Raw genomic sequence first — 17,745 nt, 5'->3', positions numbered from 1 at the left:
TTCAGGATAGTTTTTGTTGAGTTGTTTCTGAATTGTGAGTTGTGCATTGTTGAGCTGTGCCCTATGGCTTCTAGTCCCTAGAATTCCCCACTGTGGGGAATCCTCTTGCTCAATACCAGGATTTTGCATTGTTGCCAGCCCCTGAAGTGATCTGAAGGTGTCATTGGATGGTTCCTGGCGGCTTCATGCGTTCTGTTCTTCCTTAGGTTTCAGAGGACTGTGTTGGACCTCTCTTTACAGTGGAGATTTGCCAGACTGCCCAACAACGCCAAACTGGAGATGGTGCCAGTCTCTAATAGAGCGGGAGTTGGAAACACGGTATGTTTGTTTTGCAGTGTGACCCCTCTTGTTCAGTTATCAGTTATCGTCAGAGATAATGGGCAAGTGCATGGTTAGGCTTGGCCACCCAAAGACTGGTTGAGGTGTGGTGGAAAACGGTGATGTAGTAGCTGGAAGACTTTGCTTACAGTCTGTACAATAGTGGGTTCCAGCTGTGTGCTGGAGGGTAGGGAGGTCTTTTGGGGAGCTGGAAAACTAGCAGTCTTGAATGTATGAGGCATTAAACATCACTGGTGACTTTGCTCAGCAGTTGAGCTACTAACTCAGTTCCCTTTCCTAACTGCTATTTCAGTGGCTGTTGCCTGCCTCTGGATTTTGACTATATCTCAGATTCTCCCAGGATTCTCTTTTACTTCTTTCTCAGCGTTGCTGTTCACGGTTGTTCACGCAGCTTTAGAATTTTTTGTGATGTGTGCTGTGTTTAGCAGTTGCTGAATGTCCCTATTTAGAGTAATTTTGAAAGGGCTTGCAGATGCCATGTTCCTAGGAATTACTGTCACGTTTAGGAGATGTAAAAGACTTTTTCTGTGTGTCATTTTAACAGCTGAAGGCATAATTTTAAGACAATACATAGGTGTTAATAAGCGTAACTGTTTTATGTGGTAAAAATGATGTATGATCTTATGTAAGTAGTCTGGGAATGAAAATTTATCTATTGCTAAGGGTCATCTCTCTTCTTGCTGCCTTTCTCGCGTCGAGTTTCTCTGGTTTTGTGAACCGTGAATTCGTCTCTTAGCGCTAATCTCCTGGTGTCTGTCTGCCAGAGCGCGTTAGTGGAACTTTGTTATAGGCAGTCGCTTTAGCTGACACAAACCGATACAAACACGGAGAAGGGATCTTTGTGCTGTGAGAAGGTTTTGCAATCTCTGCTCTAGTTCGCTCTGGGTGTGTGACGTAGTTTTAGGGGTCACAGACGTCCATGTTTTTCTCTGTAAAGCCTCCATTGCTTTTTGTTTTGACACTAGTGTTTTCTTTCTGACTTCGTAGTAGAAATAAGTTTGTGCTCCAAATGATGCATTTAGTTAAAAAAAATACCGCAAGCTGGTAGCATCTGCTTAAAATTTTCAGTTAAAAAAGTTGGGATGACGTGGAGTTCTTCCAGTGGGAAGTGTTCCCATTAAAATGGTACAGTGGTGGCTTTATCTGCCCTTTGCATGCAATTTGGGAGGTATTGTACTGAAGGAAAGTGGTGATTTTATCAGAGAATACAGGTTTCTATAAACCACAAGTTTGTTGAGCAAATCTGGTATTTTTAAAATAGAATGCTTTTGGATTTGCCTTTGTATGTAAAAATCATTGATAGCGCTAAGACAGTTTGTAAGTGCAGGTGATCTAGGGCTGCCATCGGCGCAGTTCAAGGGTTAAAGTTGTTAGCCTTTTGTTTTACATGTTTGTAAACTTAGAAGATAATTGGCACTGGTCTCATATTTTATATAGAGCCTGGGATTTTTAAAAATACTTTTATAATTGACTGAGTAGGACTTTCGTGACATGTTTTGCTTTGAACTGTTGCCCAAAAACTGATGCAACTGGTAGTCTGGATTTCTGGGCTGGATTCTTACAGAATGGTGATGTCAGCTGTCATCACTCCGCTGTAGCTGAGAATAATCTCCGGCGGGTCTCCAGCACAGGAGAAACCAGGAGTCTCTGTTAGCGGTGGGGCGAAACGACTCAGTTCTGTTGGCTGGTTGTTGATGATGCCACCGTTTCCTTTGTGTAGAAAAATTCCTGACTCCAGCAGATCGCGGTTTGCACTCCTGTGAGGACGAGTGGGAGCTGAGGCAGATGACAAACATATTCCTCCAAGGAGTTCACAGTTGATTGTCAGTGTGTGGTGCCTGTGTTTTCCCATCTCCGTCCTTCTCTTTCCCCCTCCACGTGCGCACACACACACCTCACGCTCTCACAGCGAGAGAGGATGCGCTGAGACTGCTGACGCATGGAAACACAGAAAGCAAGCAAGCAAGCTGCTGTTGATGTCCTGGGCTTATGTCCTTCTCAGGCTTTTGGTAGGGTATTGTCCACCTGGGCTTCAGTACGGCCTTTGACACTGTCTCTGTGAGATCCTCATATGTAATACTCGTAGAACTGCTCTGATACTAACTTCTAAAATAATCGTGTGAATACCCCTCTGCATTTTTAATTAATGTAATCCTTTGCAGTAAGTGTTTGGAAGGAAGTCATGGCTTTTTTGGATAGCAGATTCTAGACGTCATTGAAATATTGAGAAAATTGTGGAAAAAAAAGTTTTCGTTAAAATTTCAGAATTACTTCGGTGTATTTTTCCTATAGGTTCGGATCGCATTACAGTTAGATGATGGCTCCCGTTTACAAGACAACTTTCTTTGCCAGCAGACTTTGTGGGAACTTCTCAGCCATTTTGCAAAGATCAGGTGAGCAGTGCAGTGAGAAAATACTTTTTGGATGAATCTCTGCATGACAGTAGTTAGTTGTTGTTACAGTGATCCAGCTGAATCCAGCAGATTTGTGGAATTTGTATTTATTTGGCTGTGGGTTTTTTTTTTTTCCTTTACAACACAGATGTTTGCCTTTTCCCTGCTCTTTCAGATTTGTCACTCCATAGTTTCATTATGTTCAGAATCATTTATGTTGGAAAAGCCCTTTAAGCTCCTCGAGTCCCCCCATTCGTTCTCCCAACACTGCCCGGTCCTCACTGACCCCTGTCCCTCAGCACCTCCTGGACACGGCTGGGAGAACCCTCCAGGGATGGGGCTCCACCATGGCCCTGGACAGGCGGGGCCAGGACAGCCTCAGCAGGGAAGGGTTGAGGCTTTTTACTTTTGTGCTGTCACTTGTTACCTGAGAGAAGAGACTGACCCCCACCTAGCTCCAACCTCCTTTAATCCTGGAGCAGCGTTCCTGGTTCAGGGCACGAAGTGGTAACGAACAGCTGAGGTGGTAGCCTAGTCCTAGGTGAACTTGATCACCAGTATTCCTGTGGTGGAGGAAGTTCTTTCTTAAGCGAGTTGTTGTTGCTTTTGAGGCTTCCTCTCGTGCAAGTTGTTCAGGGAATCTGGAGCTCTCAGCAGGCTAATGTGGAATCTTCAAAAGACTGATTAGATCCTGTTTACATTCAGTGCTTTCTTTTGTCTTGAGTTTTGACTTAAAAATACTCTATTGTTTTGAAATTTCAAGCTAATACACTTTTCTCCAAAGACAGTTCTTTTATTTTTGTCATGGCTTGGAAGAGGAAACCTTGAAGCCGTGACAGCCATTCTGTTCTGAACAGAATTTGCAACTTTTAATTTTCTATTGTAGTTGGCTTTACCTTTCTCTTGATAAAACCTTTTTGCTACATCCCGTATTTCTATCTTGTTATTTCTCTTCATTCCTCACCTTTTGCTAGTTGCTTTGTTGCATTTGACTCTCTTTCTCATCTGTACAGATGCTGTGCTGTGGTATTGTGCAAATAAGACCAATTTTTGTGAATTTCTCAAACCGATTAAATACTCCTCTAAAGACATGGTAGCTTTCTGTGTCAGAGCTCGTGTAGTCTCCAGGACGGCGGTGCTGGAAAAGCCGTGAAGCGAGTAGCCACCAGTAAGGGTGGTGGTGCAGTAGTGTTCAGATAAGCTCAGCCTTTTAGGGTACAGTTCCAGGATGCAAAATGACGGATTGTCACCTGTTAGCTGAGCCGTAGTAGTTGACTGGTTACTGGTGTGTCTTAGTTCTAGACTAACAGAATACTTTAACTGAAGTTTAAAGTTGCTTGTTCTACACTGCAGTTGAAAAAGCCGAAGCAGGAGGGTTTTGTGGTGGAGTTGGCTGATGTTGCCTCATTAAGTCAGGGTTGCATGGCTGAATTGTGTGACTGAAGTCGCTCTGGAGCTGTTTCCAGGGTGAAGGAACTAATTCTTCCAGCCTCCCAATGATGTGCTGTTAGTTTTCTGCTAGCTTAGTTCCCTCACTGCCCCGTGACAAGATCAAAGGAGTGACTAGTGCTGGCCCAAGGGAGGGAGTTTGGATCAGGGGCATCTTCTGTGTAGCAGAAGGGGATTGGACAGTTAGCGCTCACCTCCTGTCTACCTGTCCTCATGCTGTCTGTGCAGCTTTGTGGGGAATTGGCTTAAGTAGCTGATTCAGCTGAAGAATAGTGTTTTCCCTGTGTTGCCTCGGGTGGGTAAGTTTCCTAAGCTGGTTAAGGGTTGTCTTTCATAGGCAGTTAGGACAAGTGTATCCTGTCTGGAAACAAGGATCCAGAGGAGGAAGCAGCAGATGGGTGGGGATGGCATATGTCAGTTTTTCTACTCAATATGTTGTGTCATTGAACCATAGTTTGATTGAGGTGGTCTAGTGACTAAAGCGATATAAATGAGGTTTATCGTTCTCTTTTCACCTTTAATGGCCAGAGACCAGGTCTACACTGTGGCATTTACTCTGAAGTCAAAAGGGACAGTCTTCATGTAAGTGCTGGAGAAAAAAAAATTTTTTTTTCTTTTGATTAAGAGGTAGGCGAGAAAAGCCAGATATAATTTTCTGGCTGTTTTAAGGCCCCTCTTGTACCTCACTACATACTTTGTGCCCTCTGGGAGGAGAAGAGTGCCTGTGGCAGTTCAGGAACTAATTGACTAGTGGGGTTAGTAATTATGCACAGTGACAAACAGCCTGTGTGTGGTTTTTTTGCACGTTAGTTGGTTATCTTTGGTTTAAATTTTGAGCTTTTTATATAATTTTACTCCTTTGGCATGGTTTTATTTGTTACAGGTTATTGTAATACTAATAGTTAATGTATGTGCTGCTCTTTTCTTAAGCTCCTAATGGCTACGGCATGCTAAGCATTATTAACTTCAGTGCGTAAGACACAAGAGCTGTTCTCTTCTGCCGTCTGGAAGCAGAGCTCACATGACTGGATGGACTTCGCAAACTTTTGATGATGTTCGAAAAGCAGGAGCTGTGTGTGACTTAATCACGAAACAAGCTGGATCTATCGCCGTCCATATAGATTCCGCGGGCTGTGCTGCTGTTCCGTCTGTATTGACTCAGTTGACTAGCGAGTCAGCTAGTTGTTGACTTTTGCTGAATCCTCCCTCTGACTTTCCAGCTGGAGACGTTTTCTTGGAATGCTCAGCTGCTCTAAGTGCGTGAGGGGAAGTATTCGAAATCCACTGGAATTTCCCCTGGGTTTCCAGCGTCCATCTTGGCTAATTGGGTCTGAAGAAGGTCTGGAAGCTATTGTAAGGCTGCTCCTCCTCTCAGCGTGCGGCAGTCCTTGCACAAGATGTTTACAGGCCCTGTCAAATCACTACATGAAGGAATCTAATCTGCTTGCCGTTCCCCTTCTGAAGAGCAGCACATCAAAGAAATGACAGTGTGTTTGATGTGTGTGCTTGCCTCAGTGAATGCATGTAACGGATTAGCAGCAGCTGGAGGAGGAGCCTGCTAGCTTCCAAGAGTTATACAAAAATAAGTCTCTGGGGGATCTTTGCTTGGAATCTGTTCTGCAGAGACTGGTTGAGGACACAAGCGTTGAATACCCTTTTAGCATGAGGCCTGGGAGAGCTGTTGCTGTTCTGTCTCCCACTCTTGTCTGTCTGGCAGCTTCAGCAGCTTTGTAGACTGTTTTACATAGAAGTGATTGCAGCCTGGACACGTGAAGACAGTTTTGACAATGACTATGACTCTTCACTACTTTTGTGGTATCGTTCATTAAGTTTAGATATTTTCCATATGTTTTTGAAGACTCTTTAACCCAAAGTGTTGCTTGGATTGCAGTGGAGAGCAGTTTTGGAAAGGTGTATGAAACTAGGTTGTGTGAAGTCCAGTTGGTTTCCTCTCTTATGGGTCTATGTGGTAAGGACGTGTGTTCGGTCTGATCAGCTTCTCTCCTTCTAAATGGTGATCATCCACCTTTCCTGGTTGACAGGTAACTTTACCTTCAAGCTTTTGTTCCTCTAGGTGGTTTGTCTGCCTTTTCTGTGATTTTATACTGTTTCTGCCACGTCTCAGCGGTCCGTTATCTTGTGTGCACTTTTTTCAAGGATTCCTGTAGGGATGCAGCCAATTCTGATTGGAAGCAAAACACATTGAAGATAAGGCAGGGATGACCAGCTCTCCTGGGTTGTCTGGACAAGTCTGAACGGACGTAGCCTGCTGTGGTGTGCTAAAGGTCGTGTCTTAGGTGCTATTTTGTTCCAATCTTCTCATCAGGAGATGAGATTTTTTTCTGTCTTTCCTCATGGAGCGTTACCCTTTGGAACTTGGTTGCTGCTGTGCAAGAAGTGAGGGAGGCTGGAGACTGGGTCTTGAATCACAATATTATCCTCATTCTGTATTAGGAACTTAATCTCTCAATTCCTGCAGCACCTTGTATATGGCTTTCTGTCCTTGACAGAGAACGACTAATTGCAGAACTGCAAATGGTGGCAGACCTGATCTAGTGTTGTGGTTGTGCATCTTGAGTTAGAAAGTTAACTGTGTTTCATAACCCAAAGCCTGATGTAATCATTTGGGTGCTCTCAGTGAGTCTTTTGCTGTCTGCACCACGGGATTTGGTGTGGTGGCTGGGAGACGCGTTCCAAAAGAATGGTACCTCAGGAGCCCTTGTGATCTGTTGCAGCTAGTCTGGATGTAGTTCTCGGTCTCTGACTTCTCTAAACCAGGCCCGACCCTCAGGACTGGTTTTGCAGGTTAGTTGCTTTGGTTTTGCTAACTCTAGTGAGTGGAGCTTCTCAGTTTCATTGTGACTCACCTTGTCCCGTATCACCATGCTGTTGCATGCTTTATTTAGAAACGCTTGAGTTAACCTTTAGATCAAGATGCTGCAATTAAACTAAACAGGAGTCTCAGTTCTGGTCTGTGCTTAACAGGTTTGCTCCCCTACATCCTCCAGCTGGAAATCTTTGATGTGCTCTTGCACATGAGGATTATTCAAGGGTTGAGTATTGTATTTTTCTAGGTGACTCTCATTCCTGAATGGCTATTTTGCTTACATTTCACTGAAGCAGATTTTTGACCGTTAATGTAAATGTCCTTGATGAATATTTCTGGAACTTAATGGCTATTGCCCTTCATCTTCTACTCTGTAGGCTGTTTGGCTCTTTCTTTGTTCAGTTGTTTTGTCACTTTGTGCTGGCCTAAATAGATTCATGTTAACACATTCTGTAAGACGTTGGTAGTATACGTATTCTGAGCTGGACATCTGTGACATTTGTCGCAGATGTCTGTGTTTGGGACAGAACAGAATGACTACGTAAAGCAATGTTGGCAAAGCTATTGTTGTTAAGTAACTTTGAACGTTATTGAGGTTATTGGAACCGCTGTGTTGAAAGTAGTAGGATGTATTTGGGTATGCAGGCTCTTGTCTTACGCTGTGCAAGCAGATGGCTAAAGTGCTGAGGGTCATTTTCTTACCTGAACAGAAAATGTTATCCCTGTCTTACGGTGGTCTCTCCCTAACGGCTGGGTTTATTGCGTGCCTGTTTGTGGACTTAGCTCCACAGTAGAAGCCTCTCTGACAGTAGTCAGCGTGGCCGCAGCACGGACATTGTGCGTCATGTACATAGTCATATCAGAATTAGCTATTTGTTGACTGAATGGGTTTTGACTATTATTTAAGTGATCCTTTTTCTACATAAACCCCAGAGATACCTTTGTGTTTGGTAATATTACATCCCAAAATACATATGTTTAAATTACACGCCGCTGAAGGCAAGATGTTTTAAGCAGTGGAACTCCATTCATTAACTCCTTTCTGGGGAAAGTCAGAAAATGAACCGGCTTTGATCACTGACATCCTTTTCTTACAGTCATTCCCTGTTCCATCCTAATAATGCACTAGATATAAGCAGTCTCAGTTCCTGCTTAAATTTTATGACACTTGGATGCCAAGCTGATGAATGTTCTGCAGATCCGTTGAGAAAGTGTGTTCTGTGACGACTACTGCAGAATTACAAATAATGCAGAGAAATTATAGACGTGTTGGACAGAGAGTTCTACTTGTAATTTCCAGTGAAAAGTACTGGATTTTTTTTCCATACTGTCAAGGTCATGCAGGTTTTGTGTTTTCCTGTGGAGCTCACTGCAGAGACTAGAATCAGGTGACTTAAGAGGCAGTGAAGTGCAAGTGTTCACATAACCCTGTCAGTCATTTGCAGAGCTCCCCATGAGTTCGGTAGTCATCTCCTGCGTAATAGGGCATAAACCGACAAGCTGACTTCGAGGACTAGCTTCAGCCTCGGGAGATGAGCAGGGATGAGTTGCTTTGCTGGGCTGTCAGGTGGGTTTCATTAGCTTTTCATGGATTTGTAGCGTGGGGGTTTCTCTTGAAGTCACCCAAGGTGATGTGTGATTGTTCCCTGGTGGGGAGAGGTGCAGGGGAAAGACATTTTTTTCTCCCCAGAGCTTGGACTCCAGTGAGCAGTAAGATCAAGAGAGTTTACTGTGAGGAGGAATTTCAGCTGTTTTGCTCTTGACGATAAACCAGCTGTTACAGCGCTGATGGTATATACAGCTCCTTAGCAAGGGATGTCCTGGTGCAACTGCAGTGACGGCACTCAGGACAGAATGTGCTAACGAGCTACTGGGGTGTTACAAAGACGAATGAATCTCATCAGTTCTCATTGTGTTCATGGGGAGTATCCTGGGGCAATGCTGTAACTTTTAATCCAAAACTTTAGGAAAAAATGGTTGTGAGAATTCCATCAGTTGCCTTTCTGAACCACCGCTGTCTCAGGGTGGACTGTGTTCTGGTCATCTTTTGCCATTGGTGTGCTTGGGGGAGAGAAGCAAACTATTCTTTTCCTTAATTTCATGTTTTATCACATTCTCAGCTGATTGCAGCTTGAGTTCCACTTTGTCTGCTTAAGGGGAGACTAGCTGCTGTTGAATCTAATTCTTTCACTGATTTGAGTGCTTCAGTGTAATGTACTAGTTAATTCTTTAAGGCTTTTTACTTTTCTACAGACATATAAAGCTTCTTTGGTAAAAGTGTTAGTCCTTTTATTTTTTTTTTCATTAAGAGCACCCTGTTGTAGGGTTTTCTGCATGTGCTTCCTTTTGAAATTGCACAGATGAGAACCAAGACTTGCTGTGACAGGCAGTGATTGGCTTTTCCCTGTCTATCTTCTGGTTTTGATCAAGTGAGTATGTAATAAAGCTGCTCTTCTACTGGAATCCCTCAGAATTGCTTATAGAGAGGAAAATGGGAAGAGTAGCATCTTGACAAGAGTAGCATCTTGAAGTTTTTTGCCCTTCTCTAAGAGCCCTTCACTTACGTCTCCCTCTGCAGATGGACTGTCAGCAGTTTGCATCACTGCTGATACGTGTCCTGCCTCACTGAAATGCTTAAACACGGGTTGATCGTCACTTCATCTACTGCAGCAGCCATTTCTTTGGCTTTGTTTTGTCCCTGGTCTCCAAAATCTGAAAGCTTCTGCTGTTCATTTCTTTCTTTCTTTCTTTCTTTCTTCCTTTTTTTCCTTTCTCATCTGTCTGATACTAAGGCAAGTTCTTTGTCCTCAGATTATTTGCTCTAGAGCAGTATTTCATTCTGTTTGTTGCTGTGCGTATGTGGAAAGAAACGGTCCCGTCCCCAAGGAAAGTGCAGTCTGAACTATAATGAACTATTTAACTTAGATAAGGCTGTAGAAAGAGTAAGTATTATTAAGTCATATTCCAGATCAGGTACGGAGTCGTGTGCTCAGATTGATCTAGTAAGATGGGCTAATTTCGGAATTAACTTTCATTATTTCTCCTTTGTTTTTAAACTTTCAGGGCTGTGTTTAATGTACTGCAGCAAGCTCTTTACCCGATGTCTGACTTTGTGAGCTGTATAGTGGTTGCTGCTGGAAGAACACGGAGGAGAGCGTTGCTAGCTAATTGCATTTCTCACTATTGCTCTGTGTTGGTTTTGGAGCGGTAGGCTGTTCTACAGATGCTACAGTATTTTTCTCTTTCTTGCAGGGAGTTTATGGAACAGCATGGTGAATTCTCTCCAGTCTGTATTTACATGCGGGATGAGGTAAGTCAGCAAAGTCGTCTGGACTGTCTCTTCTCCTTCTGTACCCCAAAAATAAGAAAAAGTCAGCTCTGCTTTCCAACCTGGAAAGTGTTTCTTTTGAACTTTCTTGAGAGGGGAAGTAGAAAAATGTTGGTCTTTTCAAAGCATGACGTGTCTGTACGGAAAAAAGCTCTCTTGGAACGTAACCCTGGGCCGTTTAGACCTCTGAGCCCATAAAATGAGCTCAATGACCTGTTTGTGTTTTTTCTTTCCAACTTCTTTTAAAGCTCAAGTCAAAACAGTGGTTTCATTTTAATAAATATTTGCTTTTCTCTGTGTTTTGATCTTTTGCTATTAATGTTTTGTTTAATATTTTGCATGTGCGTATTACGGAATTTGCTCTCCCTGGCTGTCCCCTTCACTTCCCTCTGACCTCTGTGGACAGATCATCTTTATTCTGGAACAGGTCATTACAGGCAGTCGAGAGGTGTATGTAATGAAATCGGCTGTCTTTCGGCTCTGAAATGTTGCTTGTGATTTAACTTCTGACATTAGAATAACGCTTTGCTGATGTTGGGTCCAATTTGGATATGTGTATGGGATAGAAATAGAGGTAGGTTGTCTTCCCTCGAGATTTTTTAATAAGGAGTGAATTTGGTAAAATAGTACAGGCAGATACAGATGGATTCAGTCTCGTTTCCAAGAAGAGTGAGTTTGTTTCGAGCTGTTTCTGGTGCTGCGTGGTGTTTATTTTTATGAAGGCTTCTTTCTAGAAAGAGTGCTCCAAATGGGCACCCAGGTAGGCAGTTGCCGTAATTACTTTCCCCTGGTTTTCTTGCAGATATCAGGAAAAGGTGCCCTAGAGAAGACAACACTGAAGTCACTCGGCCTGACTGGAGGCAGTGCTGTCATCAGGTTGGGAGGAGCAAAGTTTGGATTCTTCATTTTAACTTTCCACTCTGGTGGTGAATTTGTTTTGTTTCAAATACCAAAAAAAAAGCACGAAAAAGGTTCAAAAAGACAAACATTGCGGCACTCAGTAATTATTGCATTTGCCTGTTTATCTGAAACTGCTGCCCAGATGTGCTTCGCACAGCTGCAGATGCTGGCACTGACCAGTCATGTGCAGATTAAAGGGGCTTGTTTGCTGCTTTTTTTTTATTCTTTGTGTGTGTGTGTGAATGAAACAGACAATTCAAAGTTAGAAGTCTCTTTGAGAAGACGATCATCTGTCACTTCATTCTTCCCTGCTGTGGATTTCAGGCATTAAACACCCAGTCCCTGCAGTGCCTCCTGCTGACTGCTGGGGAGGGTGAGGTGGGGGACAGCCTTTCTGCAATCTTCTGCAATCTTCAGTGCGGTGTGTGCAGAAGGCAGGAGCGATTAGAAGCTGTGCAATACAGCTGACTGCTGTTTTCTCCGGGAAGATGGTTTTCTTCCTGTGGAGAGGGTAGTTCCTGTTCTGGATTTTTGCACAAACTCCCCACCCCTAACTTCGGAGCAATTGGAGCTTGTTCTTTGTGTGTGACTGAAAGAAACAGATCATTAAATTAGGGGTGTATTTGAGCCTAGCAGTCTTTTTTTTGTGTTGTGGTCATGGTGAGAATGGGGAGGGCAGTGTTGTTAGGATAAATGATCTTGGTTTTGTTCCTTTTGGTGTTGCCTTTAAGAGTTGTCATGAAGAAGTGCAGTTCATCCAGTCAGGAGGAAGGTGTGAGTGCCACGGTGCGGTTTAATGAGCCGACAGTGAGGTCAGGCTCTATTGAAAGAGCAGAGGATGTGCCCCTACCTCAAGCAAACACATTCCCAAAGGACTTAGACCACAGGGATGTGGCCATGTCTTCAGACAGCTGCACAGACAAGCAAGACTCGATTAGAGAATCTCATGCCGGCTTGGAGGAGCTGCAGCCTTCCTCAGAGCCAGAGTCTACCCCGTTTGTCCCCTTTTCTGGAGATGGACAGCGTCTGGAGGACTCTTCCGTAGCTACACCATCTCTTGGGTTAGATGTGACATCTTCAAAGTTGCCAACAACTTCTTCCAGCCCTGGAGGCCCTTCTAAGCCAAAGAAGTCTAAGAACAGCCAAGAACTGCAAAAGGAGCAAGAACAGGTAAGGGAGAATTTGTTTGCAGCGAGGGCTTTTATCTTGCCTTGCCCGAGGCTGAGCTGTATTTTGCCCCATAATACAGGGTTAGGTGCCTTGGTGACATACTGCCAAGAGTTCAAAATGCAGTTCAGGAACTGCCTTTTGAACAGTTTACTGTAGGAAGTATGAAGGATGGGAATTTAAGAACTTGCTGTCTAGAGGCAAGCAAAGCTTTGAACACTGAGGTATCCTTGATGATACCGGAAGAGCCTCAATCTCTGTGCCTCAGATTCCATGCAGATTTCATTAACAAATGCCCACTGGGTCACCCATCCCTGGGTGTTGTCCTTCTTTTAAAAATATCTATCTACTGTGTAGTTTCACTAAAGATGAGCAGAGTTTGGTCGGACTTGTGTTCTCTAGTGCTCGGAAGGTGCTTGCTGCTTGTCATGGCTGACTTATGTCCCAGAGCATGCAGGAGGTATAAGCTTGGTAAAGTTGTCTATATGTAAAGGGATAACTTCTGTAGCTTGTTATGGGATTGTCCTAGGAGCAGAAGCAATCTTAATAGGCTTTTTGCAACTTGATCCCATGACTTCCAAGATCTGGGAAGGGTGTCAGAGTTACTCACTTGTAGGTTGTAAGGTGTGCTCACATTTCTTGTCTGAGCCTTTCTGTGGAACATGGAACCCCATAGTGAAGCTGCTGTAAAAGCAGCATCCCATGCTGGTAGTAGTTAACATCTGCTTCCTCAGAGTTTGTTCTGCCTGTGGTCACTCTGACTTAACTCTTTCAGTGTCATGTGTGGTAGAATGTAGGGGATATAGATCTCGGAAGGGCATTTTTCAGCTGCAGTTGCATTTTACTTGCCAAGAGTTTGATATTTGAAGAAAACAAGTCTGGACCTCTTCCTTTCAGTCTAGTCCCATCCCTTCTGTTAGTCTTCTCTTTGTTAGTATTGCAGATGAGGCAGAAACTTCCATCCTTTTTCTTCACTAGTTCTGCTTGCATATGAACGTGGTTTCTGTCTTGCTACAAAATATTCTGCTTCTTAAATAAGAAAGACAGATATCCCCAGAAAGACAGATTGCACATCCGTCATCATTGTTGGTGTAGCTGAAGTAAAACTATTGGCTGAAATTAAAAATGCTTTAGCCCCTGTAGCGATACCAGTACTTGTGGCTCAGGAGTGCTGTGATGCCGTCACAGGATGGCCTTTGAACGATGTTAAGTATGTCTTCTGTGAGGCAGAAGCAAGGTTGGGTATGTCTGGCAAGTAGCCTAAAATGAAGTACAGGAGACATTAAATTCCTAACTTGCTCGACGTTGTTATACGCTGGGCATACAACGTACTGGAGTCTCTGTGACCAGCTATTGCCCTTTTCCTTTCACTGCACACATCATCGCTAGGACTGGCTTTAGCATTCAGAGATCCACTTCATTGCTTCCTGCTCCTTAGTACCTCCTAGAACTGGAGTTTTGTGATGATCTTTGGTGCTGGTCCTGCCACAGGATTAAACAATGGAAAGCCATAAGCAGAAAGGAAAGGTGCATGATGAGGTTTAAAGGGAGCTCAATCCAGGAGGAATTTAGCAGGACTGTGTGTACGCTCTTGTGTGGATGTAGAGGTTCTACCTTGTTGACTTCCTTGTGGTTGCAGTCCATTCTTGATGAGTTTCTGAACTCTTTAGGAGTAGCAGCCAGACCCTGGAAGGACTATGGAGCAGTTACAACTCCATCAGAAAGAGGCCTTGCCAACCCAGTGGTGAATGTTTCAGTATATTAGAAACATGTTTGGATCCATCTTATCAGTGTTACTTAACCTTTTGGAACAGACCCTGAGCATGGAGAACTAAACAGTAGGCTGGGTAATTTGTCCAGTCCAATGTGCTCCTTGTTTCAATCACACTCACCTAAGGGGGATTTGGAAAGGAGGAATTTCAGTGGAGTCTGAAAAGGAAGGAAGAAGTGTGAGGGTTTATGGTAGTGTTTTTCCATGGTGCTGTTGTCTGCACTTCTCCATACGCTGGCTGGAGAGACAGAACTCATTTTATCGTTTTACTGGCTACAGCTTGATGTGAAGTTGTGCTCTTGGGCACAGAGTGGAACAGCGGTGGCCTAGGGACTCTCATGATCCGTCATCTTTCTCAGAATTGCAGTCCAGTTCAAACCACTCGGAGGCACTTCTGGAGCCAGCTTCCCTTCCAGTCTGAGAGCAGCTTTGGAAGCAGCTGCAGATTCTGTTGGGGGGGTTCTGCCCTTGTGTTAAACAGCATGTGATTTTGACTGCTGTTTTCAGGCGCTTTGATCTCTGGTGCTTTTGCTGCTGATTGATTACATTTTGTTCCCTCCTCCATTCCTGCCATCCTCTGCTCTCCTTGCTCTCAACAGCAACAACGGAGCAGGGCTAGCCACATGGCATCTGCTTTTTGTCCCTTTTCAGTCCTGAGGAAAAAACCCAAAACAAAACAAATTATTTTTAAACATCAAAGGTCCATTTTTGTAAAAAAAATCTTCCCATTAATGCTTTGCCTGTGTGTGGTTTTTGAAGCTGAAGAGAGAGGCTGGATAAAATCTGTGCCGGCATCCCCTCATTTCTTGGGCTAAAGATGGTTTACAGACAGCTGCATGCTGACTTTGATGTCAGAACATTAATTATTAGAAGGTAACTTTACACTAGATTGCCCATGAGATTAGAGCTCCCTGAGGTGGTGGGGAGGAGGTAGGTCTCCAGGGAGAGCTTGCTGCTGTGGAAAGCACAATAGCCACCGCTTCACTTCAAATGAGATAAAAGCTTTCCTCAGCTCATCTGCTTCCTTGAGTCCGGGGTGGTGACCGCAGAGTGAACTGCCTGCTTCGCGACACCTGGCTTTGTCGTGTGGCCTGCCTGGTACTCATTGCTTCAGCCCGCTGGTGGAAAGGGCCTAACATCTCACCTTCGGTAGCAGAAGTAGAGACTTTGAAGAGCGAAGGTGACAAACCGTACCGCAGCATCTATACCTTCTGAAAGGTATTGCTGACAGAAATACAACAGCAGAGTGCACAGCTTGCTTTCCTCCGGAGTTACGTCATGGTAGAGACTGGTGTGTGGTGGCTATTAATTATTGCAGGAGATGGATGCAGAAAACACCAGATGAGTAGTGGACTGGGAAGCATCTGGGTGTACTTGGTAGGCTCTTCTTGTAAATCACTGTGGGAAAGTAGTTCTTGGATTCTGTCTGCACTTCAGGATTGTCAGTGACACATCAAAATAAGGCTGCATTGGGAATACTTGGATTGAGAGGTCTGATTGGAATACCTAAGTGGGCAAGTAGTGGTGGATGAAGGAGGAGAAACAGGATGATGGCTGGGCTCTGGGGGAAGTGAGAACTGATAGAATAACAGGAATGAGTACCTCTCTCTCTGAGGAGCGTTTCTTATGTCAGTAAGAAGGCAAGATGTATGGTTGATTCCACAGGGTGTTAAATATGTGGCAGAAGAGATGTTATAATACTATTATGATGTGGTGGTCTTTGCATCCTCAGAAGTGAAAGGATGAGGTCTCTTTGTTGCTAAGCAGTGCTTAGCAGATGCCTTGTGCTGCCCTTTTCTGATCAGACCCTGTTGTGCAATTCTGGAACTAGTTGCAGAAACTCTGACTCAAACCACTTGAATTATGTCTCACAAAAACTCACTCATTGCAGCTATCCCCAGGGGTCTCACTCTGTCATTGGGGGTTAGCTGAAAATTTAATATCAGGGAATTCTTACTTATGTATTTTTGCAGTCTTGTTAGACACACACAGATCTGCAGCTGCTTCTGTACAGAAAAGTATGTTTCCTTATGTTAAGTAGTAGCTATGTGATGTTGGTTTGGAAGTTAAGATACTCAGCATTCAGTATTGGCTGGGAAAACAGGTAAGATCATAGACTTAGGAGCTAAAAGGTAGCTGTGAGTCTGTGCGGGGACAGCACAGATATCCTGCAGAGGATGAAACGGGGGCATCTTGGCTGGGTGTAAGCTGGAGGTCAAGAATAGGGTGTTCGTGTCTGGAATTTGTGTCACAGCCTGTAGGTAGTTCTGGTAGGCTTGGGGAATGGCTCTGGAGGGGAAGTTCCTGACCGCCCATCTGCAGTACCTTGTGGCCAGCGGGGACCCATTTGTTTGAACGAAGATGTCTGGAAAGCAATGGAGAGGTTGAAGTATACCTTAATTACTGGGGAAGCCTGGTTCATTCTCCTCTGGCCTCTGACATCGACCCGACCTTCCCAGACCAGCTGTGGGCAGAAGTTTGGACCACTGTGCAACAGGCCCTTTCCCAGAGGGTGGCTCTGCTCGCTCAGGATTGCTCCTGCAGCGCCAGTCGTTCCTCCCTGATCCCCAGGAAAGCTGCAATCAGGCTCCTTCACCCGCTAGTTAGAGCTGACCCCGCTCAACTTTCTAAAAGTAGCCAAGGGTCCCACCCACACAACCTCGCTCTTTTAATTTCTCAAATTACCCTTGAGTGCCCACAAGCAGAGTGAACATTGCCTTGTAATTTGCGTTGTCGCTTTTGACAATTGAGGGAGACTCCTGTTCCCCAGGGACCTGTGCCTGGGGGAAGGGAGAATGGATGGAACCCATGGGGAAGGGCAGTTAGACATTAATTAGGACTGGAAAGAGGATAGGAGGGAATAACGGGATAAGAAATGGACGTCAGGTCTGTTCATAAGAGCCTAGAGCTGTGTTAGGCTGGCAGCTGACTGTAATGAAATGCTGTATTAACTATCAAAGTATTTGTTCTCATCAGGCGCTTCAGTCACGGTCTGCCTGCCCCCTGCATCCCCTGTAGCCTGCAGTACACTACCCTGTGTGTTCTCAGGGAGCTTTGTGAGTTTGAACATTTCTGCGATTTAAACAGTTTGAATTGTTCGAGAGCCGACAGGAGCACCTGCCTCTTGTGTATTTGACTCCAGTAGTGGCGTACTGACACAGCTGCTGTTTGGACATAAGGGAAGGCAGCCACTATCTAACCTTTTCTAAACAGGGAGGGGTGTGTAATGTCGTTCTCCTGTCAGAGACAGCAAATGCTCCTTCCCTAATAGGCTGGGGCATGTTGGGATTTGGTGTGATTTGGGTTTCTTGGGGGTTGGGGGTTTTGGTGTTGGTTTTTGTTTGGACTTTAGTTGTTGTGGTTTGCTTTTTGGTTTGTTGTTTTTTTTTTAATGGCACCGCTGTTACAGGCCAGGACACGGTTGTGCTGACAGGTTTGTCATCATGGTATCAGCTCCCAGTTGTGGCTCTGGGGGCAGGGGAAGCGGAGTGGCCAGGCTGCCTGTGCCCTGCTGCGCAGGTGAGAGGGGTGTCTTAAAGGCTGCTCGAGGTCCCGTGGTGCCTGAATGGCC

General features: G+C 44.5%; 1 protein-coding gene across 1 annotated transcript in view; it reads left to right on the top strand.

Moving 5' to 3' along the window:
* The first annotated feature begins 207 nt into the window (after nucleotides 1-207).
* ASPSCR1 (alveolar soft part sarcoma chromosome region, candidate 1) overlaps nucleotides 208-17,745 on the top strand; it is a 43,654-nt gene continuing 26,116 nt past the window's right edge. The window contains exons 1-5 of the mRNA XM_010134013.1: nucleotides 208-318; nucleotides 2,632-2,732; nucleotides 10,261-10,318; nucleotides 11,139-11,212; nucleotides 11,968-12,406. Of these exons, the coding sequence (XP_010132315.1) occupies nucleotides 280-318; nucleotides 2,632-2,732; nucleotides 10,261-10,318; nucleotides 11,139-11,212; nucleotides 11,968-12,406 (711 nt within the window). The 5' untranslated portion in view covers nucleotides 208-279. The remainder of the gene's footprint in view (nucleotides 319-2,631; nucleotides 2,733-10,260; nucleotides 10,319-11,138; nucleotides 11,213-11,967; nucleotides 12,407-17,745) is intronic.

Source organism: Buceros rhinoceros, unplaced genomic scaffold (assembly GCF_000710305.1).
Source record: "Buceros rhinoceros silvestris isolate BGI_N320 unplaced genomic scaffold, ASM71030v1 scaffold3674, whole genome shotgun sequence".
NCBI lineage: Eukaryota > Metazoa > Chordata > Aves > Bucerotiformes > Bucerotidae > Buceros > Buceros rhinoceros.
The sequence above is the reverse complement of the archived record's forward strand: the minus strand, read 5'-3'. Positions and strand labels throughout refer to the sequence as shown.